This window comes from Choloepus didactylus, chromosome 2 (assembly GCF_015220235.1).
Source record: "Choloepus didactylus isolate mChoDid1 chromosome 2, mChoDid1.pri, whole genome shotgun sequence".
NCBI classification, from domain to species: domain Eukaryota; kingdom Metazoa; phylum Chordata; class Mammalia; order Pilosa; family Megalonychidae; genus Choloepus; species Choloepus didactylus.
The window spans coordinates 166,209,161-166,231,760 of record NC_051308.1 but is presented as its reverse complement, the minus strand read 5'-3'; the positions used below and the strand labels follow the sequence as shown (position 1 = coordinate 166,231,760).

The 22,600-nt window shown below is 35.2% G+C and overlaps 1 protein-coding gene across 6 annotated transcripts in view; it reads left to right on the top strand.

The window, feature by feature from the left end:
• NEXN (nexilin F-actin binding protein) overlaps window positions 1-22,600 on the top strand; it is a 50,225-nt gene that overhangs the window by 19,263 nt on the left and 8,362 nt on the right. For 3 of the 6 annotated variants that reach the window (XM_037826862.1, XM_037826863.1, XM_037826864.1), the window contains 7 exons: window positions 1,545-1,623; window positions 1,707-1,855; window positions 6,087-6,128; window positions 7,325-7,522; window positions 7,619-7,795; window positions 17,115-17,303; window positions 20,452-20,649. In XM_037826862.1, coding sequence (XP_037682790.1) covers window positions 1,545-1,623; window positions 1,707-1,855; window positions 6,087-6,128; window positions 7,325-7,522; window positions 7,619-7,795; window positions 17,115-17,303; window positions 20,452-20,649 — 1,032 coding nt within the window. Of the gene's footprint in view, window positions 1-1,153; window positions 1,346-1,544; window positions 1,624-1,706; window positions 1,856-6,086; window positions 6,129-7,324; window positions 7,523-7,618; window positions 7,796-17,114; window positions 17,304-20,451; window positions 20,650-22,600 lie in introns of all 6 variants that reach the window. The other 3 variants (XM_037826865.1, XM_037826860.1, XM_037826861.1) reach the window with 2 other exon arrangements.

The window sequence follows — 22,600 nt, the reverse complement described above, 5'->3', positions numbered from 1 at the left end:
GTATTAAAAAAAAATCATTTGACCAATACACACAAGAGAAATTGATAATTCACCCTAGGTAAGGATCCTTCTTAGCTGCTCCTTCAACAGCTACAATAAAGCTTTTCTTAGTTTTTTTTCTGGTCCTTGGCTGTAGTTACTGACAGTTATGGTAAGAAGAGCTCAATTGTTGAAGCCTGAAATTGTTAGCTTAAAAAAAAAACCTTAAATGGTCAATGTACACATCATAAATAGATGATAAAATATAGACTAGGTTATTGTGTGCCACAGATTAATGAAACAATTTGCCATTACCGCTAAGAGAAAGGGTTTGATATGGAAGTATTGAAGTTTTAATTACTGAAACTTCTTTTGGAGATCTGCTAAATTTTTAAAAACATGAATATTATTTGTTTTCCTGGTTTTAGAGTGGAGGAAAGTCTTTCCTTCAGTCTTCTACCAGATTCTTCCTTCTTTGGGAAACTCACTTGCTTTGGGGGAATTTTCTTCTTACAGCTCATCGTATTTGTAATGATACAATCTTCTTACACATTTTTAATGTTTGTTTAAGGGAATTCTAGATGAGCAGTATAGTAGTGGTAACAATATAAATCACTGTGCACAAAAACCCTGGTACACCTCAGCCACAATTGAGGAGTAAACGACCAGTTTTCAGTTTTGCTCATATTAGATATGGATACCAGCAAGAATGCAGTGTATGAATTAGGCTTTAAACTTTAAGCCTAAACTTTTGATTTGTTTTCAACTTCATCTAATTTACCTGAAATTAATCTTATTTTTAAGCAAGTGATGTCAAATCTGAATCTTTAATAATAGTGTAGAACCATAAAACATAGATTGTTTTTAATTAGAATTCAGTATTGAATTTTTATATTTCACTAGCTTTCAGCTTCAGTGGAACTCACAAATGGAACTACTTCACTATATATTAATAAAAGTTTTACTCCGGTAAATTCTGTAATTTCATTTTCATCTTTAGACTTTAGAAGGTATCCAGTCGTTTCTGATGGTCCAAATAAAGGTTTCAAACTCATAGTCTCTGTTTCTAAGTATTTCTTATATACTGCTTATTCTGAACTATCCTTACCTAATTTCTTCCCATCTTTTTTTTTTTTTTTTTTAACTTCCTTCTCTTTATCTTCTTCTAATGAAGATTCTGCTTTCTTCATCTAAACCTGTCCCAAAAACCTATGTGCCAAAACTTGGCAAGGGTGATGTAAAGGATAAATTTGAAGCCATGCAGAGAGCCAGGGAAGAAAGAAATCAAAGGAGATCTAGAGACGAAAAGCAAAGAAGAAAAGAACAATATATTAGAGAAAGAGAATGGAACAGGAGAAAGCAGGAGGTTATTTTATTTTATTTTATTTTATATTGTGCAAATATTCATTTCATCTTTTTAATTTATACTTTGTTATTCACATGAACTACATTTCCTATTAAGTATTCAAATAATTTTGTTTACTTTATAAGCTGATTTCAAACTCTGCATAAAATTTTGTCTAATATTTGGAGATGTGTTCATATTAATTTATTTAACCATTTAGATTAAAGAAATGCTTGCTTCTGATGATGAGGAAGAGGTATCTTCTAAAGTAGAAAAGGCTTATGTTCCAAAGCTAACAGGTAAGACACTTGAGAGGTAAATTGTAAATGAAATTGAAAAAAAAAAAAAGGAAAAATAGCAAATATTTTTCATATATTCTTAGGAACTGTTAAAGGTAAATTTGCTGAAATGGAGAAACAAAGACAAGAGGAACAAAGGAAAAGAACAGAGGAGGAACGAAAACGAAGAATTGAACAGGATATGTTAGAAAAAAGGAAGATACAGCGTGAATTAGCAAAAAAAGCTGAACAGGTATAAACTAAATATTAAGTTGGTATATGTTTCAGAAACTAATTGTACAAAGTAAAACTAATCAGTATGTTGTCTAAAATATTTTAATACACCATACTCTTATTAAATAGCAGCTAACTTGAAAACAAGATTTTAAGTACAAATATTTATCATCAAAAATCTGGAAGGATGAGGACAGCATGTGCCCATTTTAAGATTGAATATAGAGATGACTTTTGTTACTTAGTGTTCTATCATACTGTCTACATTCCTTACACTGTCCACATTCCTTATTTTTGTTGACATTCTAGAGGATTTTACAAAGATGTAAGGCGATTTCACACATAAACTATCCACAAGTACCAGCAACATGTTGGCCTTCTAATAGTAATCAACAAATATATGTTCGTTATTATTAAGCACTAAGGCATAATTAGGATATCTTCCTACTCAATAATTTGAAACAAATTACATCACATTGTATTTAATAATGGTGTTATTAGCTAGCTTAACTTTTTTTTTTTTTTTTTAGGTTGGATGTATTAGGGGAAGGGAGAAATACAAGTGTGACAGCCATTTTCTTCCCACAGCTATTACTGATTCCCAAGCCACAGAGGATAAATGAGGAGGGAGAAAAGTGTTATTACTATGCTTTTATATATCCTCTTAACAAACTTTGAATTCGCATACAAAGCTTACAGCCTGAGAAATAATGTTGATAAGTATTTAAAAAATACTCAAGAATCTGATCCAACTTGCTGGAAAAGCTAAACTCTCAAAAGGATTTATGATTACAATGACATGGAAACTTGAATTTCCAATAGCCATAATTACATTTTATGAAGTAAAGAACTGATCAATTCACAAAAATTTCTTTCATATATTGATATTTGTTTTACATTATAAATTATCTGTAGTGATAGAGCTGAAAAGATGACAAAAAACAGTATATTGTTTATGTACTTCAACCTGGTTCCACATTGTAAGATCAAAGGAGTGATCAATGAGTAGAATACAGGGTACTAGGGACAGGGGTAGTGGTGGAGAGTGGGGATGTATTGCCTAACTGGTACAGAGTTTCTGTTTGGGATGATGGGAAGTTTTGGTAATGGATAGTGATGAGGGTAGCATATCGTGAGTGTGATAACACTACTGAATTGTATATTTGACAGTGGTTAGAATGGGAAATGTTAGGGTGTATATACATTACCACAATAACAATTTTTAAAAAAGAGATGATCAATGTTTGAGGTAAATGAGATAATAGTGTTTATCTCTTAAAGTTGCTAATTAGATAATACAAGTTAATAAATGCAAGGTACTCAGAACTGTGCTCAGTACAAAGTAAGTGGGCAATAAATACTTAACATTTCACGTAATATTCCATATAGACAAAGTAAATCATCAAACTATTTTAGTTTCACCTTCTTTTCAGCTACTTCTTAATCACTATCCTAGCATGGCCTTAATTGTATACTGTGTTTCTATAAACAATCTTTATTGGGAGATTGTATTTGGCTTGGTTGCCTACTCTTTAAGTGCTTTAAATCTATTTGTTTTGCTCCCTTCAGTTTCCACTACCTTCCTAAAAAGAAAAGTGATAATAAAAGCAAAGTGTATGCCATACTTGCATGTCAAAGAAATTTACTTAATCTAACTTTGCAAATAACCATTTGCATAGTACAAATAGCACTTATATGGTAGCAAATGATGACATATGTCAGGTGAACACTCAAAAAGAAAGGGAACTTCCTTAATTTTATTACTTTTATCTTGTTATCTGAAGAAAGGATGGCATACACTTTACTACTGCCACCTCCAGTCATCAAAGATTAGTATTCATTTTGCAATGGAATTTCATGAGGGAATAAAATTATTAACAGCCTGGTATGAGTATGTACATGGGGTTAGGCTACTTCTTTTAACTCTTCCTTCTTTTTTCAGCATTGATACTCTCTAGACTTTAAGACCCACTATAATTCCAAAAACGAATATATAGGCAGTGGTTTCTCAAAGAAAAACTGTATTTTGAAGAGGTGAATTTGAATATGATAAAGACAAAAGATACTCAGAGACAAACAAAATAAGATGAAAAATGTTAGAGAACCACTTCTTTAGAAACCTAGATACTTGCTTCATGGCAGGATGCCAAGGAATTCTGGCTAATGAAATTTTTGGCCTATTAAATAACCTAAGAATTTGTAGGTAGAACAAAATAAACTATTAATAATATTCATCTTGCAAATATGGAAAGTCTAATTTTAAAATCCAAGTACACTTTCTATTAAAGTCTAATATAATTTTTTAAAGTCTAATATAATTTAATGTATCATTGAATAAAAAGAGTAAAGTATGGCATGAGTAGTCAAGAAGAGACGATCTTTCTTTGCAAAATCACCTTGTAGAAGTCCATACGCAAGCTTGCTTAGTAGGGATTCCTGAAGAGGAAGGGTAGGATGAGTGGTCAATACGATTTGGGGGAGAAACTTGATTTGATTTATCTTTGAGGATACCCTGATGAACAAGCTTAAAGTCCTTCAAATTAGAAAAACAGAAGTTATTGGCAGTGAAGGGCAATGTTGAAAGGGGAAGGAATAAGAGGAAGTTGATTAGAAAAGAAGCAAAGGAGTTTTCTTTCCTTAAAGCAAAAGAAATTGTTGGGAAGCAGCTCTTCAATGGTGGCTTCTGAAAGCCAACACTGTAACTGAATATGTCAATATCTCAGTTCTCTGTGAATATGCTGTCACCCATGGCCTCTTAGACAAATTCATCTTCTTCCTTTTTTGTTGAAATCCAATGGGTAAAAAAGTATTCTTCTATCTTTTGTTGTTTTCATAATGGTTTAAAATGCGCAAAGAAGAAAGCAAAACAAACAAACACAAACCCACAACAAAAAATAAAATTTCAAATATAGTTTATTATCTTACCATGGAGCAAATAAAGATCTGGGAAGGTTGTAATAGCAAGAAAAAGAAATTAGAGGTAAAAAAATTTAGAATTTCTCTTCCATACACCCTACATTCTCAACGCCTGACTTCTTACTGTATCTTTTTAGAGCGAGATTAACAAGAGTTTTAGAAGACTTGTCAGTATTCTTTTGAAGTGAGGTCATTTTATAATTATTTTATTATAGATCCATTAAGAATTTTCTTAACATAATACACCATTCAATAAAACCCTGCTGTCACCATTTACACAGAAAATCAATGTGACAAAATTAATTATTCTGAACAAAACTGTTAAAAATAAACTATGAAATTTATTTTTCAAGAAATAGGGCATCTTTATAAAATGTATTGTTTCTTCATTGACAGAAAATATAGAAAAGAAAAGTAGGATGATGAGAGAGCAGGAACGTGGCCAGCCTAGTTCTTCGTATGAGCCAATGGATGAGAAAATTCCTAGGCCGCATAAGGAACAAAATTCTTCCAGACCTTTGCATTTGCTCTAAAAATCAAATTAAAACAATAAATAATCTGAAGTTTTAATTTCTAAACTTTCTCTTTTGCTTCCTTTTTTCTGAGATCTAAAAAAATGTTGCATTATATAAATCACCTTTCTCTCATTTCTCAGTTTAAGTACATTAGCCTGCCCCTTATGCTAACAATGATGTTACTTATGAGTAATGGCCAAGTTGAGCTCCTTCTTTTGAAAGGAGCTTTTGATCTACTTAGATCTGGTTAAAGTATCGAGTAAATGTTATGACTACCAGAATTTTTTTCCCTTCTAAACTAGTCATGTGAAAGATTTCATCTTTCACCCCACTTTGTTATTGTTATCAGCTATATTTTTCCATATATTTGTATTGCAAAAAATAATCAATTATTTGATTTCTAATGATAGGTGTTCCCTTTACTGGGACAGGGAGAGAGAATGGGGAAATGTTTCTGTGTTTCTCAGTTTAAATAGCTAATTAAAGTAATAATTGCTGCTTGTAAACTCACAGCCACGTTGTAAAAGTTTGGCCATTATTCAATTTCCAGAATTACAAAGGTAGGCTTTATTTTAATTTTTTCTTAGTATGTTGTTCCCTGGATATTGATATTGATATTAAAATACAAAAACTAATATAAGGTTTAATCTCCATTTAAAAGGAAATAATTGGCTTAATGTGGAACAACAAAAATATTTTAAAAATTATATATCTGGGATATTGCCAGAAATTACAACTAAATTACTTTTCAATTGTATGTTTAAAAGCAAAAAGCAGAAATCTGATGTAATGTAATGATATGAAATTCTTATTCAATAGATTGAGGACATAAACAATACGGGAACTGAATCAGCATCAGAGGTAAACAGACATTTCCTTTAATGAAACATTCACCTAAAATTATGATTCACAAATTATCTTTTAATCTGAGAAAAAATTGAAAGGGTTCACTTTTTTATTATAAATATAGCAATAACTAAAAAAAGGCAGAAAATGATTTGCAAAGCAAGAGCATACTTTTGTACTTTCAAACACCATAGTATAAGTTTTTAAAGAAAAGTATGGTTTTGCTCTCATGGTGAATTAGAAAGACAAATATCACTGGTTTCAGTTTGTGACATTCTGCCAAGATTATGTACATTTCTTGAACTGTCACTAACACTGAAGATTATTGAAATCTAACATTGTAAGAATGAAGTTTCTTTTCATCATTTGTCTTCTTTCTTCATGGTTCCTGATTGTGTTTTGCTTCACATCCAAGGATAGAGTACAGTATCTAACACCACGAAGTAATGTTCACCGACCACGAAAATTTTAGTCATCCCTTTTTATCTAACAGAGATTAAAAATTAATCAATCAATTTGATGGTGTGCCTAAAACTACATCCACATAAATTAGAAGCAATTTTGTATTGGGGCATGAGTTACATACATAGCTCTTCGCTTTACTTTTTTAAAAAATGAAGAGGCAATAATAGATTATGTAATAGAACTAATTAAAATGAATTTTAAAAAACTGTTAAAAAATTTTAACAGGATCAAACACACACACATATATATTTTAACCAGTCATATGGAAATAATGTGGGGGTTTTCCTCAGTAAATATTATTTTTATTAAGGACTGAAAAATTCATATAAAGAGAAAAATCATATAGGGAAACTTCTTTTAAAGTTTAAACTGAATTCATCCACCATCAAATTGATTTAGAATATACTTACTCACAAGCACATTAACCTTTTGTGGGATTAGTGCACAGATAGATAGATTCAGGCAATGCCACTGGAGTCTTATCTGAATAGGTGGATTAACAACATCTTCTAGGAAATAGGGTGCTCTTATGCCTTGTCAGCAATGAATTTCAATAAGATTAACTCATAACGCACCATGATTTTAGAGAAAGAGATATGGAATAATAATTTGTGAAAAAATGTTTTTGTTCTTCATAATAACTTTGGTAGCAGTGTAATGAAATTCACCGACGACGGAGAGAAAGTCCAGTGAAACCTAAATTTTGGTTAAGAAGAAATATGCTAACTATATTCTTTATAAAATAGGAAGGAGATGATTCACTATTTGTAACAGTGGTACCTGTCAAATCACACAAAACATCTGGAAAAATAAAAAAGAATTTCGAGGATCTAGAAAAAGAACAAGAAGGAAAAGAAAGAATTAAGTATGATGAAGATAGAAGAGTAAGATACGAAGAACAACGACCATCCCTCAAGGAAGCCAAGTGTCTTTCATTGGTCATGGTAAATTTTTTTTTAAGGAACAAATTGAAGCACTTCAGTTAGCTAGCAGCATTTCCTTCTATGATTAACAGATGGGTTTTCATAATGTTTTCTTAGGATGATGAAATGGAAAGTGAGGCAAAAAGGGAATCACTTTCTCCTGGAAAACTGAAACTAACTTTTGAAGAATTGGAAAGACAAAGACAAGAAAATCGAAAGAGGCAAGCTGAAGAGGAAGCAAGACAACGTTTAGAAGAAGAGAAGCGTGCTTTTGAAGAAGCAAGGCGGCAAATGGTAAAGACATATTTTTAAACCTTACATGTAATATTAGGGAAGGTAGGTGGCTTTAGATAAGGTTCATTTCTATAAATTCAGGTAAAATTTCTATCTAAAAGGGCCTGATTTTGAAACTGTATACATATTCCATATAAATGCATCTGTATTGATTTCTAGTTTTCATTTTGGGGCATTTTACTCTCCAATATACTTTAAAATTTCACTTTCAGTTTTATGAATTGTCATTAATATGCAAAATAATTTTTAAACCAGGTTTCTTTTCATTTCTTAATTCAGCCTGTACTGTATTCATTGGCATGGGTACAGTGCACTTTCAAGTCTAATCATAAGTATACACTTGTGGTTTCGGTCCATTTTTCAAATGTCTGAATATTTCAAAATAACAGTTTGTTATGGAATATGCAGTTTGCCACATAAGGTATTCTGTATATAAATGTATATAATGTAGTGATTAAAAACATGGATTTTGGAGCCAGACTGCCTGGGTTCAGATAAATCTTGGATCTATCATTTATACCTGTGTAACCAAGAGCAAGTTATTTAACCCATGTCTTAGTTTCCTCATTTGTAGAATGGTGAAAATAATAGTGCCTATTTATTAGCATGTTATGAAGATTAAATGAGTTAATACCTAGAAAGCACTTAAAATAGTGCCTGGCGAGGCGGGGCAAGATGGCAGACTGGTGAGCTGTATGTTTTAGTTACTCCTCCAGGAAAGTAGGTAAAAAGCCAGGAACTGCGTGGACTGGACACCACAGAGCAATCTGTCTTTGGGCATACTTCATACAACACTCATGAAAACGTGGAACTGCTGAGATCAGCGAAATCTGTAAGTTTTTGCGGCCAGGGGACCCGCGCCCCTCCCTGCCAGGCTCAGTCCCGGGGGAGGAGGGGCTGTCAGCTCCAGGAAGGAGAAGGGAGAATTGCAGTGGCTGCTCTCAACGGAAACTCATTCTACTGATTCAAACTCCAACCATAGATAGACTGAGGCCAGACACCAGAGACTCTGAGAGCAGCCAGCCCAGCAGAGAGGAGACGGGCATAGAAGGAAAACAACACGAGAAGCTCCAAAGTAAAAGCAGAGGATTTTTGGAGTTCTGGTGAACACAGAAAGGGGAAGGGCGGAGATCAGGCCTTGAGGCGCATATGCAAATCCCGAAGCAAGGCTGATCTCTCTGCCCAGGGCACCTTTCCTTAATGGCCCTGGTTGCTTTGTCTATTAGCATTTCAATAACCCATTAGATCTCTGAGGAGGGCCGTTTTTTTTTTTTTTTTTTTTTTTTTTTTTAAATCCTTTTTGCTTTTTCTAAAACAATTACTCTAAGAAGCTCAATACAGAAAGCTTCAAAGAATTGAAATTTGGGCACGTCAAGTCAAGAGCAGAAATAAGAGAGCTCTGAGACAAAAGGCAATAATCCAGTGGCTGAGAAAATTCACTAAACAACACAACTTCCCAAGAAAAGGGGGGTGTCCGCTCACAGCCACCATCCTGGTGGACAGGAAACACTCCTGCCCATCGCCAGCCCCATAGCCCAGAGCTGCCCCAGACAACCCAGTGTGACGGAAGTGCTTCAAATAACAGGCACACACCACAAAACTGGGCGTGGACATTAGCCTTCCCTGCAACCTCAGCTGAATGTCCCAGAGCTGGGAAGGGGGAGCAGTGTGAATTAACAGAGCCCCATTCAGCCATCATTTGAGCAGACTGGGAGCCTCCCAACACAGCCCAGCAGCCCAGAACTGCCCTGGGGGGACGGCACTCACCTGTGACATAGCACAGTCATCCCTCAACAGAGGACCCGGGGTGCACAGCCTGGAAGAGGGGCCCACTTGCAAGTCTCAGGAGCCATACGCCAATACCAAAGACTTGTGGGTCAGTGGCAGAGACAAACTGTGGCAGGACTGAACTGAAGGATTAGACTATTGCAGTAGCTTTAAAACTCTAGGATCATCAGGGAGATTTGATTGTTAGGGCCACCCCCCCTCCCCGACTGCCCAGAAACACGCCCCACATACAGGGCAGGCAACACCAACTACACACGCAAGCTTGGGACACCAATTGGGCCCCACAAGACTCACTCCCCCACTCACCAAAAAGGCTAAGCAGGGGAGATCTGGCTTGTGGAGAACAGGTGGCTCGTGGACGCCACCTGCTGGTTAGTTAGAGAAAGTGTACTCCACGAAGCTGTAGATCTGATAAATTAGAGATAAGGACTTCAACTGGTCTACAAACCCTAAAAGAACCCTATCAAGGACAGCAAATGCCACGAGGCCAAAAACAACAGAAAATTATAAAGCATATGAAAAAACCAGACGATATGGATAACCCAAGCCCAAGCACCCAAATCAAAAGACCAGAAGAGACACACCTAGAGCAGCTACTCAAAGAACTAAAGATGAACAATGAGACCCTAGTACGGGATATGAAGGAAATCAAGAAGACCCTAGAAGAGCATAAAGAAGACATTGCAAGACTAAATAAAAAAATGGATGATCTTATGGAAATTAAAGAAACTGTTGACCAAATTAAAAAGATTCTGGACACTCATAGTACAAGACTAGAGGAAGTTGAACAACGAATCAGTGACCTGGAAGATGACAGAATGGAAAATGAAAGCATAAAAGAAAGAATGGGGAAAAAAATTGAAAAACTCGAAATGGACCTCAGGGATATGATAGATAATATGAAGCGTCCGAATATAAGACTCATTGGTGTCCCAGAAGGGGAAGAAAAGGGTAAAGGTCTAGGAAGAGTATTCAAAGAAATTGTTGGGGAAAACTTCCCAAATCTTCTAAACAACATAAATACACAAATCATAAATGCTCAGCGAACTCCAAATAGAATAAATCCAAAAAAACCCACTCCGAGACATATACTGATCACACTGTCAAACATAGAAGAGAAGGAGCAAGTTCTGAAAGCAGCAAGAGAAAAGCAATTCACCACATACAAAGGAAACAGCATAAGACTAAGTAGTGACTACTCAGCAGCCACCATGGAGGCGAGAAGGCAATGGCACGATATATTTAAAATTCTGAGAGAGAGGAATTTCCAGCCAAGAATACTTTATCCAGCAAAGCTCTCCTTCAAATTTGAGGGAGAGCTTAAATTTTTCACAGACAAAGAAATGCTGAGAGAATTTGCTAACAAGAGACCTGCCCTACTGGAGATACTAAAGGGAGCCCTACAGACAGAGAAACAAAGACAGGACAGAGAGACTTGGAGAAAGGTTCAGTACTAAAGAGATTCGGTATGGGTACAATAAAGGATATTAATAGAGAGAGGGAAAAATATGGCAAACATAATCCAAAGGATAAGATGGCCGATTCAAGAAATGCCTTCACGGTTTTAACGTTGAATGTAAATGGATTAAACTCCCCAATTAAAAGATATAGATTCGCAGAATGGATCAAAAAAAATGAACCATCAATATGTTGCATACAAGAGACTCATCTTAGACACAGGGACACAAAGAATTTGAAAGTGAAAGGATGGGAAAAAAATATTTCATGCAAGCTACAGCCAAAAGAAAGCAGGTGTAGCAATATTAATCTCAGATAAAATAGACTTCAAATGCAGGGATGTTTTGAGAGACAAAGAAGGCCACTACATACTAATAAAAGGGGCAATTCAGCAAGAAGAAATAACAATCGTAAATGTCTATGCACCCAATCAAGGTGCCACAAAATACATGAGAGAAACATTGGCAAAACTAAAGGAAGCAATTGATGTTTCCACAATAATTGTGGGAGACTTCAACACATCACTCTCTCCTATAGATAGATCAACCAGACAGAAGACCAATAAGGAAATTGAAAACCTAAACAATCTGATAAATGAATTAGATTTAACAGACATCTACAGGACATTACATCCCAAATCACCAGGATACACATACTTTTCTAGTGCTCACGGAACTTTCTCCAGAATAGATCATATGCTGGGACATAAAACAAGCCTCAATAAATTTAAAAAGATTGAAATTATTCAAAGCACATTCTCTGACCACAATGGAATACAATTAGAAGTCAATAACCATCAGAGACTTAGAAAATTCACAAATACCTGGAGGTTAAACAACACACTCCTAAACAATCAGTGGGTTAAAGAAGAAATAGCAAGAGAAATTGCTAAATATATAGAGACGAATGAAAATGAGAACACAACATACCAAAACCTATGGGATGCAGCAAAAGCAGTGCTAAGGGGGAAATTTATAGCACTAAACGCATATATTAAAAAGGAAGAAAGAGCCAAAATCAAAGAACTAATGGATCAACTGAAGAAGCTAGAAAATGAACAGCAAACCAATCCTAAACCAAGTAGAAGAAAAGAAATAACAAGGATTAAAGCAGAAATAAATGACATAGAGAACAAAAAAACAATAGAAAGGATAAATATCACCAAAAGTTGGTTCTTTGAGAAGATCAACAAGATTGACAAGCCCCTAGCTAGACTGACAAAATCAAAAAGAGAGAAGACCCATATAAACAAAATAATGAATGAAAAAGGTGACATAACTGCAGATCCTGAAGAAATTAAAAAAATTATAAGAGGATATTATGAACAACTGTATGGCAACAAACTGGATAATGTAGAAGAAATGGACAATTTCCTGGAAACATATGAACAACCTAGACTGACCAGAGAAGAAATAGAAGACCTCAACCAACCCATCACAAGCAAAGAGATCCAATCAGTCATCAAAAATCTTCCCACAAATAAATGCCCAGGGCCAGATGGCTTCACAGGGGAATTCTACCAAACTTTCCAGAAAGAACTGACACCAATCTTACTCAAACTCTTTCAAAACATTGAAAAAAATGGAACACTACCTAACTCATTTTATGAAGCTAACATCAATCTAATACCAAAACCAGGCAAAGATGCTACAAAAAAGGAAAACTACCGGCCAATCTCCCTAATGAATATAGATGCAAAAATCCTCAACAAAATACTTGCAAATCGAATCCAAAGACACATTAAAAAAATCATACACCATGACCAAGTGGGGTTCATTCCAGGCATGCAAGGATGGTTCAACATCAGAAAAACAATCAATGTATTACAACACATTAAAAACTCGAAAGGAAAAAATCAATTGATCATCTCAATAGATGCTGAAAAAGCATTTGACAAAATCCAACATCCCTTTTTGATAAAAACACTTCAAAAGGTAGGAATTGAAGGAAACTTCCTCAACATGATAAAGAGCATATATGAAAAACCCACAGCCAGCATAGTACTCAATGGTGAGAGACTGAAAGCCCTCCCTCTAAGATCAGGAACAAGACAAGGATGCCCGCTGTCACCACTGTTATTCAACATTGTGCTGGAAGTGCTAGCCAGGGCAATCCGGCAAGACAAAGAAATAAAAGGCATCCAAATTGGAAAAGAAGAAGTAAAACTGTCATTGTTTGCAGATGATATGATCTTATATCTAGAAAACCCTGAGAAATCAACGATACACCTACTAGAGCTAATAAACAAATTTAGCAAAGTAGCGGGATACAAGATTAATGCACATAAGTCAGTAATGTTTCTATATGCTAGAAATGAACAAACTGAAGAGACACTCAAGAAAAAGATACCATTTTCAATAGCAACTAAAAAAATCAAGTACCTAGGAATCAACTTAACCAAAGATGTAAAAGACCTATACAAAGAAAACTACATAACTCTACTAAAAGAAATAGAAGGGGACCTTAAAAGATGGAAAAATATTCCATGTTCATGGATAGGAAGGCTAAATGTCATTAAGATGTCAATTCTACCCAAACTCATCTACAGATTCAATGCAATCCCAATCAAAATTCCAACAAACTACTTTGCAGACTTGGAAAAGCTAGTTATCAAATTTATTTGGAAAGGGAAGATGCCTCGAATTGCTAAAGACACTCTAAAAAAGAAAAACGAAGTGGGAGGACTTACACTCCCTGACTTTGAAGCTTATTATAAAGCCACAGTTGCCAAGAAAGCATGGTACTGGCACAAAGATAGACATATAGATCAATGGAATCGAATTGAGAATTCAGAGATAGACCCTCAGATCTATGGCCGACTGATCTTTGATAAGGCCCCCAAAGTTACCGAACTGAGCCATAATGGTCTTTTCAACAAATGGGGCTGGGAGAGTTGGATATCCATATCCAAAAGAATGAAAGAGGACCCCTACCTCACCCCCTACACAAAAATTAACTCAAAATGGACCAAAGATCTCAATATAAAAGAAAGTACCATAAAACTCCTAGAAGATAATGTAGGAAAACATCTTCAAGACCTTGTATTAGGAGGCCACTTCCTAGACTTTACACCCAAAGCACAAGCAACAAAAGAGAAAATAGATAAATGGGAACTCCTCAAGCTTAGAAGTTTCTGCACCTCAAAGGAATTTCTCAAAAAGGTAAAGAGGCAGCCAACTCAATGGGAAAAAATTTTTGGAAACCATGTATCTGACAAAAGACTGATATCTTGCATATACAAAGAAATCCTACAACTCAATGACAATAGTACAGACAGCCCAATTATAAAATGGGCAAAAGATATGAAAAGACAGTTCTCTGAAGAGGAAATACAAATGACCAAGAAACACATGAAAAAATGTTCAGCTTCACTAGCTATTAGAGAGATGCAAATTAAGACCACAATGAGATACCATCTAACACCGGTTAGAATGGCTGCCATTAAACAAACAGGAAACTACAAATGCTGGAGGGGATGTGGAGAAATTGGAACTCTTATTCATTGTTGGTGGGACTGTATAATGGTTCAGCCACTCTGGAAGTCAGTCTGGCAGTTCCTTAGAAAACTAGATATAGAGCTACCATTCGATCCAGCGATTGCACTCCTCGGTATATACCCGGAAGATCGGAAAGCAGTGACACGAACAGATATCTGCACGCCAATGTTCATAGCAGCATTATTCACAATTGCCAAGAGATGGAAACAACCCAAATGTCCTTCAACAGATGAGTGGATAAATAAAATGTGGTATATACACACGATGGAATACTACGCGGCAGTAAGAAGGAACGATCTGGTGAAACATATGACAACATGGATGAACCTTGAAGACATAATGCTGAGCGAAATAAGCCAGGCACAAAAAGAGAAATATTATATGCTACCACTAATGTGAACTTTGAAAAATGTAAAACAAATGGTTTATAATGTAGAATGTAGGGGAACTAGCAGTAGAGAGCAATTAAGGAAGGGGGAACAATAATCCAGGAAGAACAGATAAGCTATTTAACGTTCTGGGGATGCCCAGAAATGACTATTGTCTGTTAATTTCTGATGGTTGTAGTAGGAACAAGTTCACTGAAATGTTGCTATATTATGTAACTTTCTTGGGGTAAAGTAGGAACATGTTGGAAGTTAAGCAGTTATCTTAGGTTAGTTGTCTTTTTCTTACTCCCTTGCTATGGTCTCTTTGAAATGCTCTTTTATTGTATGTTTGTTTTCTTTTTAACTTTTTTTTTCATACAGGTGATTTGAAAAAAGAAGGGAAAGTTAAAAAAAAAAAAAAAAAAAAAAAATGTAGTGCCCCCTTGAGGAGCCTGTGGAGAATGCAGGGGTATTCGCCTACCCCACCTCCATGGTTGCTAACATGACCACAGACATGGGGGACTGGTGGTTTGATGGGTTGAGCCCTCTACCATAAGTTTTACCCTTGGGAAGACGGTTGCTGCAAAGGAGAGGCTAGGCCTCCCTGTATTTGTGCCTAAGAGTCTCCTCCTGAATGCCTCTTTGTTGCTCAGATGTGGCCCTCTCTCTCTGGCTAAGCCAACTTGAAAGGTGAAATCACTGCCCTCCCCCCTACGTGGGATCAGACACCCAGGGAAGTGAATCTCCCTGGCAACGTGGAATATGACTCCCAGGGAGGAATGTAGACCTGGCACCGTGGGACGGAGAACATCTTCTTGACCAAAAGGGGGATGTGAAAGGAAATGAAATAAGCTTCAGTGGCAGAGAGATTCCAAAAGGAGCCGAGAGGTCACTCTGGTGGGCACTCTTATGCACACTTTAGACAACCCTTTTTAGGTTCTAAAGAATTGGGGTAGCTGGTGGTGGATACCTGAAACTATCAAACTACAACCCAGAACCCATGAATCTCGAAGACAGTTGTATAAAAATGTAGCTTATGAGGGGTGACAATGGGATTGGGAAAGCCATAAGGACCAAACACCACTTTGTCTAGTTTATGGATGGATGTGTAGAAAAGTAGGGGAAGGAAACAAACAGACAAAGGTAACCAGTGTTCTTTTTTACTTCAATTGCTCTTTTTCACTCTAATTATTATTCTTGTTATTTTTGTGTGTGTGCTAATGAAGGTGTCAGGGATTGATTTAGGTGATGAATGTACAACTATGTAATGGTACTGTAAACAATCGAAACTACAATTTGTTTTGTATGACTGCGTGGTATGTGACTATATCTCAATAAAATGATGATTAAAAAAAAAAAATAAAAAAAATAAAATAGTGCCTGGCATATACTAAATGCTATAAAAATGTTAACTCATTATGGTATTAATAGATTTATCAGTAAAAATAAACTCAGAAATAAGGAAACAATGATTCCAAATATTATAAGAATTTTTAAATGGAGCATGTATAATTTAAAAAGCTACCAGGACTTTCTTGATCATCTTTCATTAATAAGGCTCTAAGAATTATACCTCAAAAATTTCAATTTCCCAGATATTTGTTTGAAAATCTTACTACTTTGAGGGTAATTATAGTTGTATAATACCTACACATTTTAGATATCACTGGTGGTTCAATTTAATGAAGAGAAACAAATATTTATTAAAGTCATAAAATTTGAATTTTTTGTAAAATAGTTCTAGATAATAATCTTTCATCTGATCAGTGTAAAAAAAAGCACCAGAGTTCATAGTAAGAAATCCATGAAAATTATAAAATGAGAACTTTTGTTTTCTTATCAAAAAGATGCTATGTAGATATACTTGAACCTTAACCTCAAACATACATATATGTTTGTTCTGGGAGAGTTAATGTTTAATGGAACTCTTAAATCACTGCTTAAAATTTTTTAAATTAAATACTCCATCTTATCTATTTAAAATTTTTGCCTTGCTTGAGAAGTTTTACTTAAATTGAGTACATCTTTATTTGGAATTTGTCCACAAATTTGAACACTTTATTATAAGACTTTAGAAGAAAGGAGATTTTGGTCAACCATACAGAAACATTCCTTTGTGAGGTGGATAACTCTGTGCCTTTTGATTTATAATTCATTACTGTATTTGATGAATCTCAATTCTTAGTAATGAACTGTTTCTTTGGTTAGGTAAATGAAGAGAAGGAAAACCAAGGCATAGAAAAAAATTTTAAAGGGTACCGTCCTGGTAAACTCAAACTTAGTTTTGAAGAAATAGAAAGGCAGAGGAGAGAAGATGAAAAAAGGAAAGTGGAAGAAGAAGCCAGAAGGAGAATAGAGGAAGAAAAGAAGGCATTTGCTGAAGCAAGAAGGAGCATGGTAAGACAGAACCTAACTGGAGAATGCTATCAGGATTTAGCTTCTTAGAATATGTTAATAGAAATCACTGGACTTTGGGGAATACCCTGTTATTTCAGGAATTTGTGTTAAGAGTACCAAAGACAAATAGACTTTAAAAGTCTCCTATGGAATTATACCAGTTGGCTGAAGATGTTTGCTTCAATGCAGTATTGAGGTTCTGAATAAATTGCCACCCCTGACAGAGGATTGAATAGTATCTTCTTTTTCTAGGAAGGTATGTTTTCAAGAATTGAATATCTAGGGAAGAAGTAAGGATCTGCCTTCCCTTCCCTCCCTTCTCTCTCTTTCTCTTACTCCCCCCTCTTCCTTCCTCCCTCATTTCTTCCTTTCCTTTCCTTTCTTCTCAATCTTCATGTCACCCAGTATATATTAAATCACAAAAGTAATTTAATCACAATTATTTAACTCTCTCAAATGCTCACCTATCACTCCTGGATATTGATACCAAACTTAACTCTGTCATAAAGTTATACTTCTATTACCATTTTAATGTTTGTAAAATATACAGTTATCCGACAAACTTTATTTTCAAGTAATTTGATACTTGAACATTCCATCTCCTTGGAAACATTTCATTTGTCTTCAGTGGTTTCATAACCTCCTTTTCTTCCTATCTCTTAGTGAGCTTCAGACTCATATATCCAAGTATTTATTTGGCCTTATCATCCACCTAGTTCCTCAAGTTAGAAACTTACGAGCCTTATATGCCTCCACCTTTTCATTGACATCTCACATATAATCAGTCATTAAGTCTCATATATTTTTCCTCCTAAAACACTCTAATATCTATCAGTTTCCCCCACTTGCCACTGCCACTACTATAATCCACTTCACTGTTACCCCTTGCTTGGGGCCAATTCTTAAAAAAAAAAGAAAGAAAAGAAAAGAAAAGAAAATTTGATTGTGTTACTAATTTGTTACTCTTTTGCTTAATATCTTTCTACTCCCCTTAAGCAAAAATCCAAAACGTTAAAAATAAATTCCTTTATAATCTTACCCTTGTATACTTCTCCAGCTGCATTTCTTGATTCTTCTTTCACCTGCTATCTTTGTTCCAGACATACTAAATTTCTTTCCCTTTTTCCAAAGTACTATGTTCTCACCTCTGGGCCTTCACAAATACTGCCAGAAACACATTCCTCTCTCCTTCACCTATGCTTTGCTATCTCCTATTTATCCATTCCATTTCCTCTGGGAAGTCCTTCCTGATAACACAAATTTCAGAGAGGTGCTCCTTCTATGTATTCTTATAGCATTTAATACTCCCCTAGCACAGCACTAATGCTGTTTTTTGTTTTTTTTTTTTGTAGCTTATAAGTGGTCCTTCTCACTCCGTGGGGCTGAGAACTGTCTTTTTTCCATCAAGCATGTAGCACATGCTTAGCCTAATAGACCTCCAATAAATATTCTGGAAAAAGCAAAATTAAAACTGTCTTCTATGTATTAGGTGATGCCTGATTCATAAATGGTTTCTACATAGAAACTATACAAACATTGCAAAATCGCTTAATTTTAGAGAATAAGCAGTTTCAGAAGTGGTGGAAGACAAGTAGCTGTGAAGATCCAGAGACCTAGGCCTGGAGGCAGATTTTTAGGCCAATCAGCCACCAATTTTTCACTTTACTAAAACAGCCCTTTTACCATGATTCACTAGGTTGGCAAGGGCAGGGCAGGGAAGCCGCATTAAACCAAATTAAGTTTTTTAATTTCAAAATTTCCTACAGATATTTTTGTATCAGGAAAGGAAAAAGAAACTTCTTCATTTATGTTGTTTTCTTCTTATCCAGAGCCAAGTATCAGAATTTCATACTATATATAGCTCAGTTAACTCATATATTAAATTAAAAAAAAAAACTATTTTTGCAATCCTTGGATTGTAAAACCATTTAAACATTTCTGAGTTGAGCTGGTTCTGTGGCAAAGCCTGTCATATATAACACTTTGATTAAATAATTAGCACTTTCCCTTTCTCCTCCCCCTATATCTATTTCAATCACAGGATCACAATTCAGGCCACAAGCTTATACATTATATACCTTAGGGGGTAGAAAAACAGAATTAGGTCATGGTTTTCCATGGAAAAGTAAATTCCAAGTCAACAACTTAAATGCAAAGTTTCTATCTGCAATTTAGGGATTGCCTATATACGGGATGTGATAATTTAATAATAAAACTCCTATTTGAGAGTTTACCATGGTATCAGGCACTCTAAATGTTTCTAAACTTCATTTGATCCTCAAGACAACCCTATGAAAGTTGTCACCGATAAGGAAACTCAGATTTAAGAGAGGCTAGGTAACTTGCCCAAGGTCACAACTAGATGACAGAATCAGAGTTTTCATGAAATTACAAAAAGACAGTCTAAGCTATTATTTAAAATCTTACTAAGATTTTTGAAGTTTCGCATCCCAGCTTTGCCATATACTACTTGCCATATACTATTTGTGCTGACTTTAGATGTTACTTCTCAATGCCTCAGTTTCCTCATCTGTAAAATGAGGGTATTAATTTCTACTTCATAGAGATACAGTATTAAATAAATCAATAGATATAAAATGCCTAGAACTGTACCAGGCACAAGTTAAGCTCTTAGTAAGTAGTAATATTATTTCTTTAAAGTTAGCCTAACAGCAAATAAATCAGTACCATAAAATCATAGCATTGAATTATTTTTGCCTGATTATGAAGGTGTCACGATGGATTATCCAATTCATTCAGATAAGACCATGATTTAACTGACATGTCCTATTTTAGTTACCAGAATGGAGATTCATTTTAATCCAATGAAAAAATGTTCTCAATAGAAAATTGTAATGTTTATTTCAAATTACTCATAGTATAAATAATTTCTTTGTGTTCACTGTAATGGAGAATAGATGGCCAGCATTTCCTCTGTAACCACAAAAATAACTCAAAATTCCTCCCTTGTTTATTGCATTATATTTTTGAAGAGAATTTAGGTCTCCTGGTTTCTAGTTCAATGTGAAACTTTTCTACTATAAGTAATCTCAGTATTATTATTACCTATTGAAATAAGTAATTGCAATAAGAAACATCTCATTATGTATCATTCTGGCAAGAGTGATAAAATAATTATTTTAAATAGGTAATAGATGATGACTCCCAAGAGATGTATAAAACAATATCTCAAGAATCTCTTACACCGGGAAAACTGGAAATTAATTTTGAAGAATTATTAAAACAAAAAATGGAAGAAGAAAAACGACGAACAGAGGAGGAAAGGAAGCATAAGCTAGAAATGGAGAAACAGGAATTTGAACAACTGAGACAAGAAATGGGAGAGGTAAGATTTTAAGAAACATACATTTATATATGACAAATATTTACTAAGCTAAGTATTTTGCATATATTACCCTATAAAATAACTTTACAACAGTCTTAAGTATTATTAAAGGACACAACATACTCCAATGAGACACTTTCGTGGGTGCAGGCTTCAGCTAAGTTATGTGCACTTTCTAGCCAACTATAAAACGATCTCTAACTTGCAGTTCTTAAAAAATAGAATTTTTGAGCTAAATTGCTATAGTGCCTTAAGCAAATATTTCTTCCTGTATAGTTCATGCTTGTGTGTAGGCGCACCATATTTGAAAACTGCTGTTTTATAATACTTCATGTACCCATCTAACTTATTTTCCTTGAGACAATTAGAATTATACTGATAAATTTAATGAAAATAGGTAGAACTACAGGAGTACAATGCACGCAGATAGGAACATCAGTATTTGCCAAGTCTTTAACTCATTTTTTTTTACTTAATTTTTCTAAGATGGAACTTTGATTCTATTAAATCAAGTATCTTAGTTGATTTCTCTAGTATTGAAATGAACTAAGAATATATATTTGTGTGCGTGTCTGTGTGCACATAATTAAAGAGACCCAGTTTCATGGCATGCAAGCTGTTTAGTCACACGACTCCATGCTTAGAAGGGCCACGCACTTGGAGTTTAATGCTTTGCAGTTGTCTTCTTGCAATTCTTAATATTTTACCTTTAAATTTGTATTTTGTAAGTGAAGTCTGATTGGACAGTGGAGCATGTGCTGGAGCTTTGGAGCCTTGTCTCACCCTACTGCCTCCCTGCCTCCCCAGTATGGGTTCTCAGCAGCCTCCTCCCCACCTCCTGATACCCTAGGCCCTGCCTAACCTTCTCTTCCTCACCCCTGGACTCTGCCTGCATCTGGCTGCATAGGCCGCAGATGGGAGTGAGGGATGGAAGAAGCCCACATTCCGCTGTCACCCTTGGCCCCTGGTGGAGCCTGGGCTCAAACGTGGAAAGTTGGGGCCCGGAGTACATTCCTGTGACTTCTTGGGCCTAGGAAATGCAGTGGCTGGCTGTGTCACTTCACTTGTTTGGCAAATGACTCGGTGGTGGCTTCTTGCTAACCCCTGATCTGGAACCAAGTGCATCCCTATGCAGAGGTTATAATCCCTTGGAAGTTGCCAGTTTGCCGTAGGTTGGGGCAGCCAGCCTGTGGGAAGTGATTTACTTCCTTGCCCTGGCTGAGGACCTGCAAGTTATGTACCTGGCCCTGAGAATATAAATACTGGATAAATATAAATAAGTATGTATAAACACATTATCCTCAGAAAAAAGTTCAATAGCATCTACTTTGTAAAGGAAACTAAAAACAAATCTAATTGTCTAGTAATTAGAATATATATTTTAGTCTATTATTGAGATGTTTTAGTTACATATTTTCATTCATATAAATAAAAAAATGGAGGTACTATCAAGGAATAAGTTCTCTTTTCCCCTTCATTAAGTCAAGGAATGAAGCCTCATGTCACATTATCCACTGGGATGCCCCTCTCCCCTTTAAAAGCTTTTAATTAATTTTGTCTCAGCCTAGAAGTCTAGGTCTTCTCCAGGAAAAAGATATCAGGAATACCTTGTAATATTTTACCACTCCATATAGTGGGTTTCAAGTTTAGCCTAAGAAGTCCTGCAAAGGACTAGTAATAATAAATTATGAAAGGTTAAGGGAAAGGAACCCAAATAAAAGAAAGCATTCAAGAGAAACTGGCATAAAAAACTGGAGCCCAGTTTTGGTTCACTCCTCTTCTATCTTTCCTGGAAGGACATATAACTGAGAATACAAGTGATATGTAGAGGAATGTAGGAGTTCAACCAGAATATATTTATGGAAATGCTTTATTCAGTTAGCTTGAGTATTATGAGTGATATTTAGCCTTACTACCATAAAATCAAAGACAGAAAGAATTTTAGAGATAC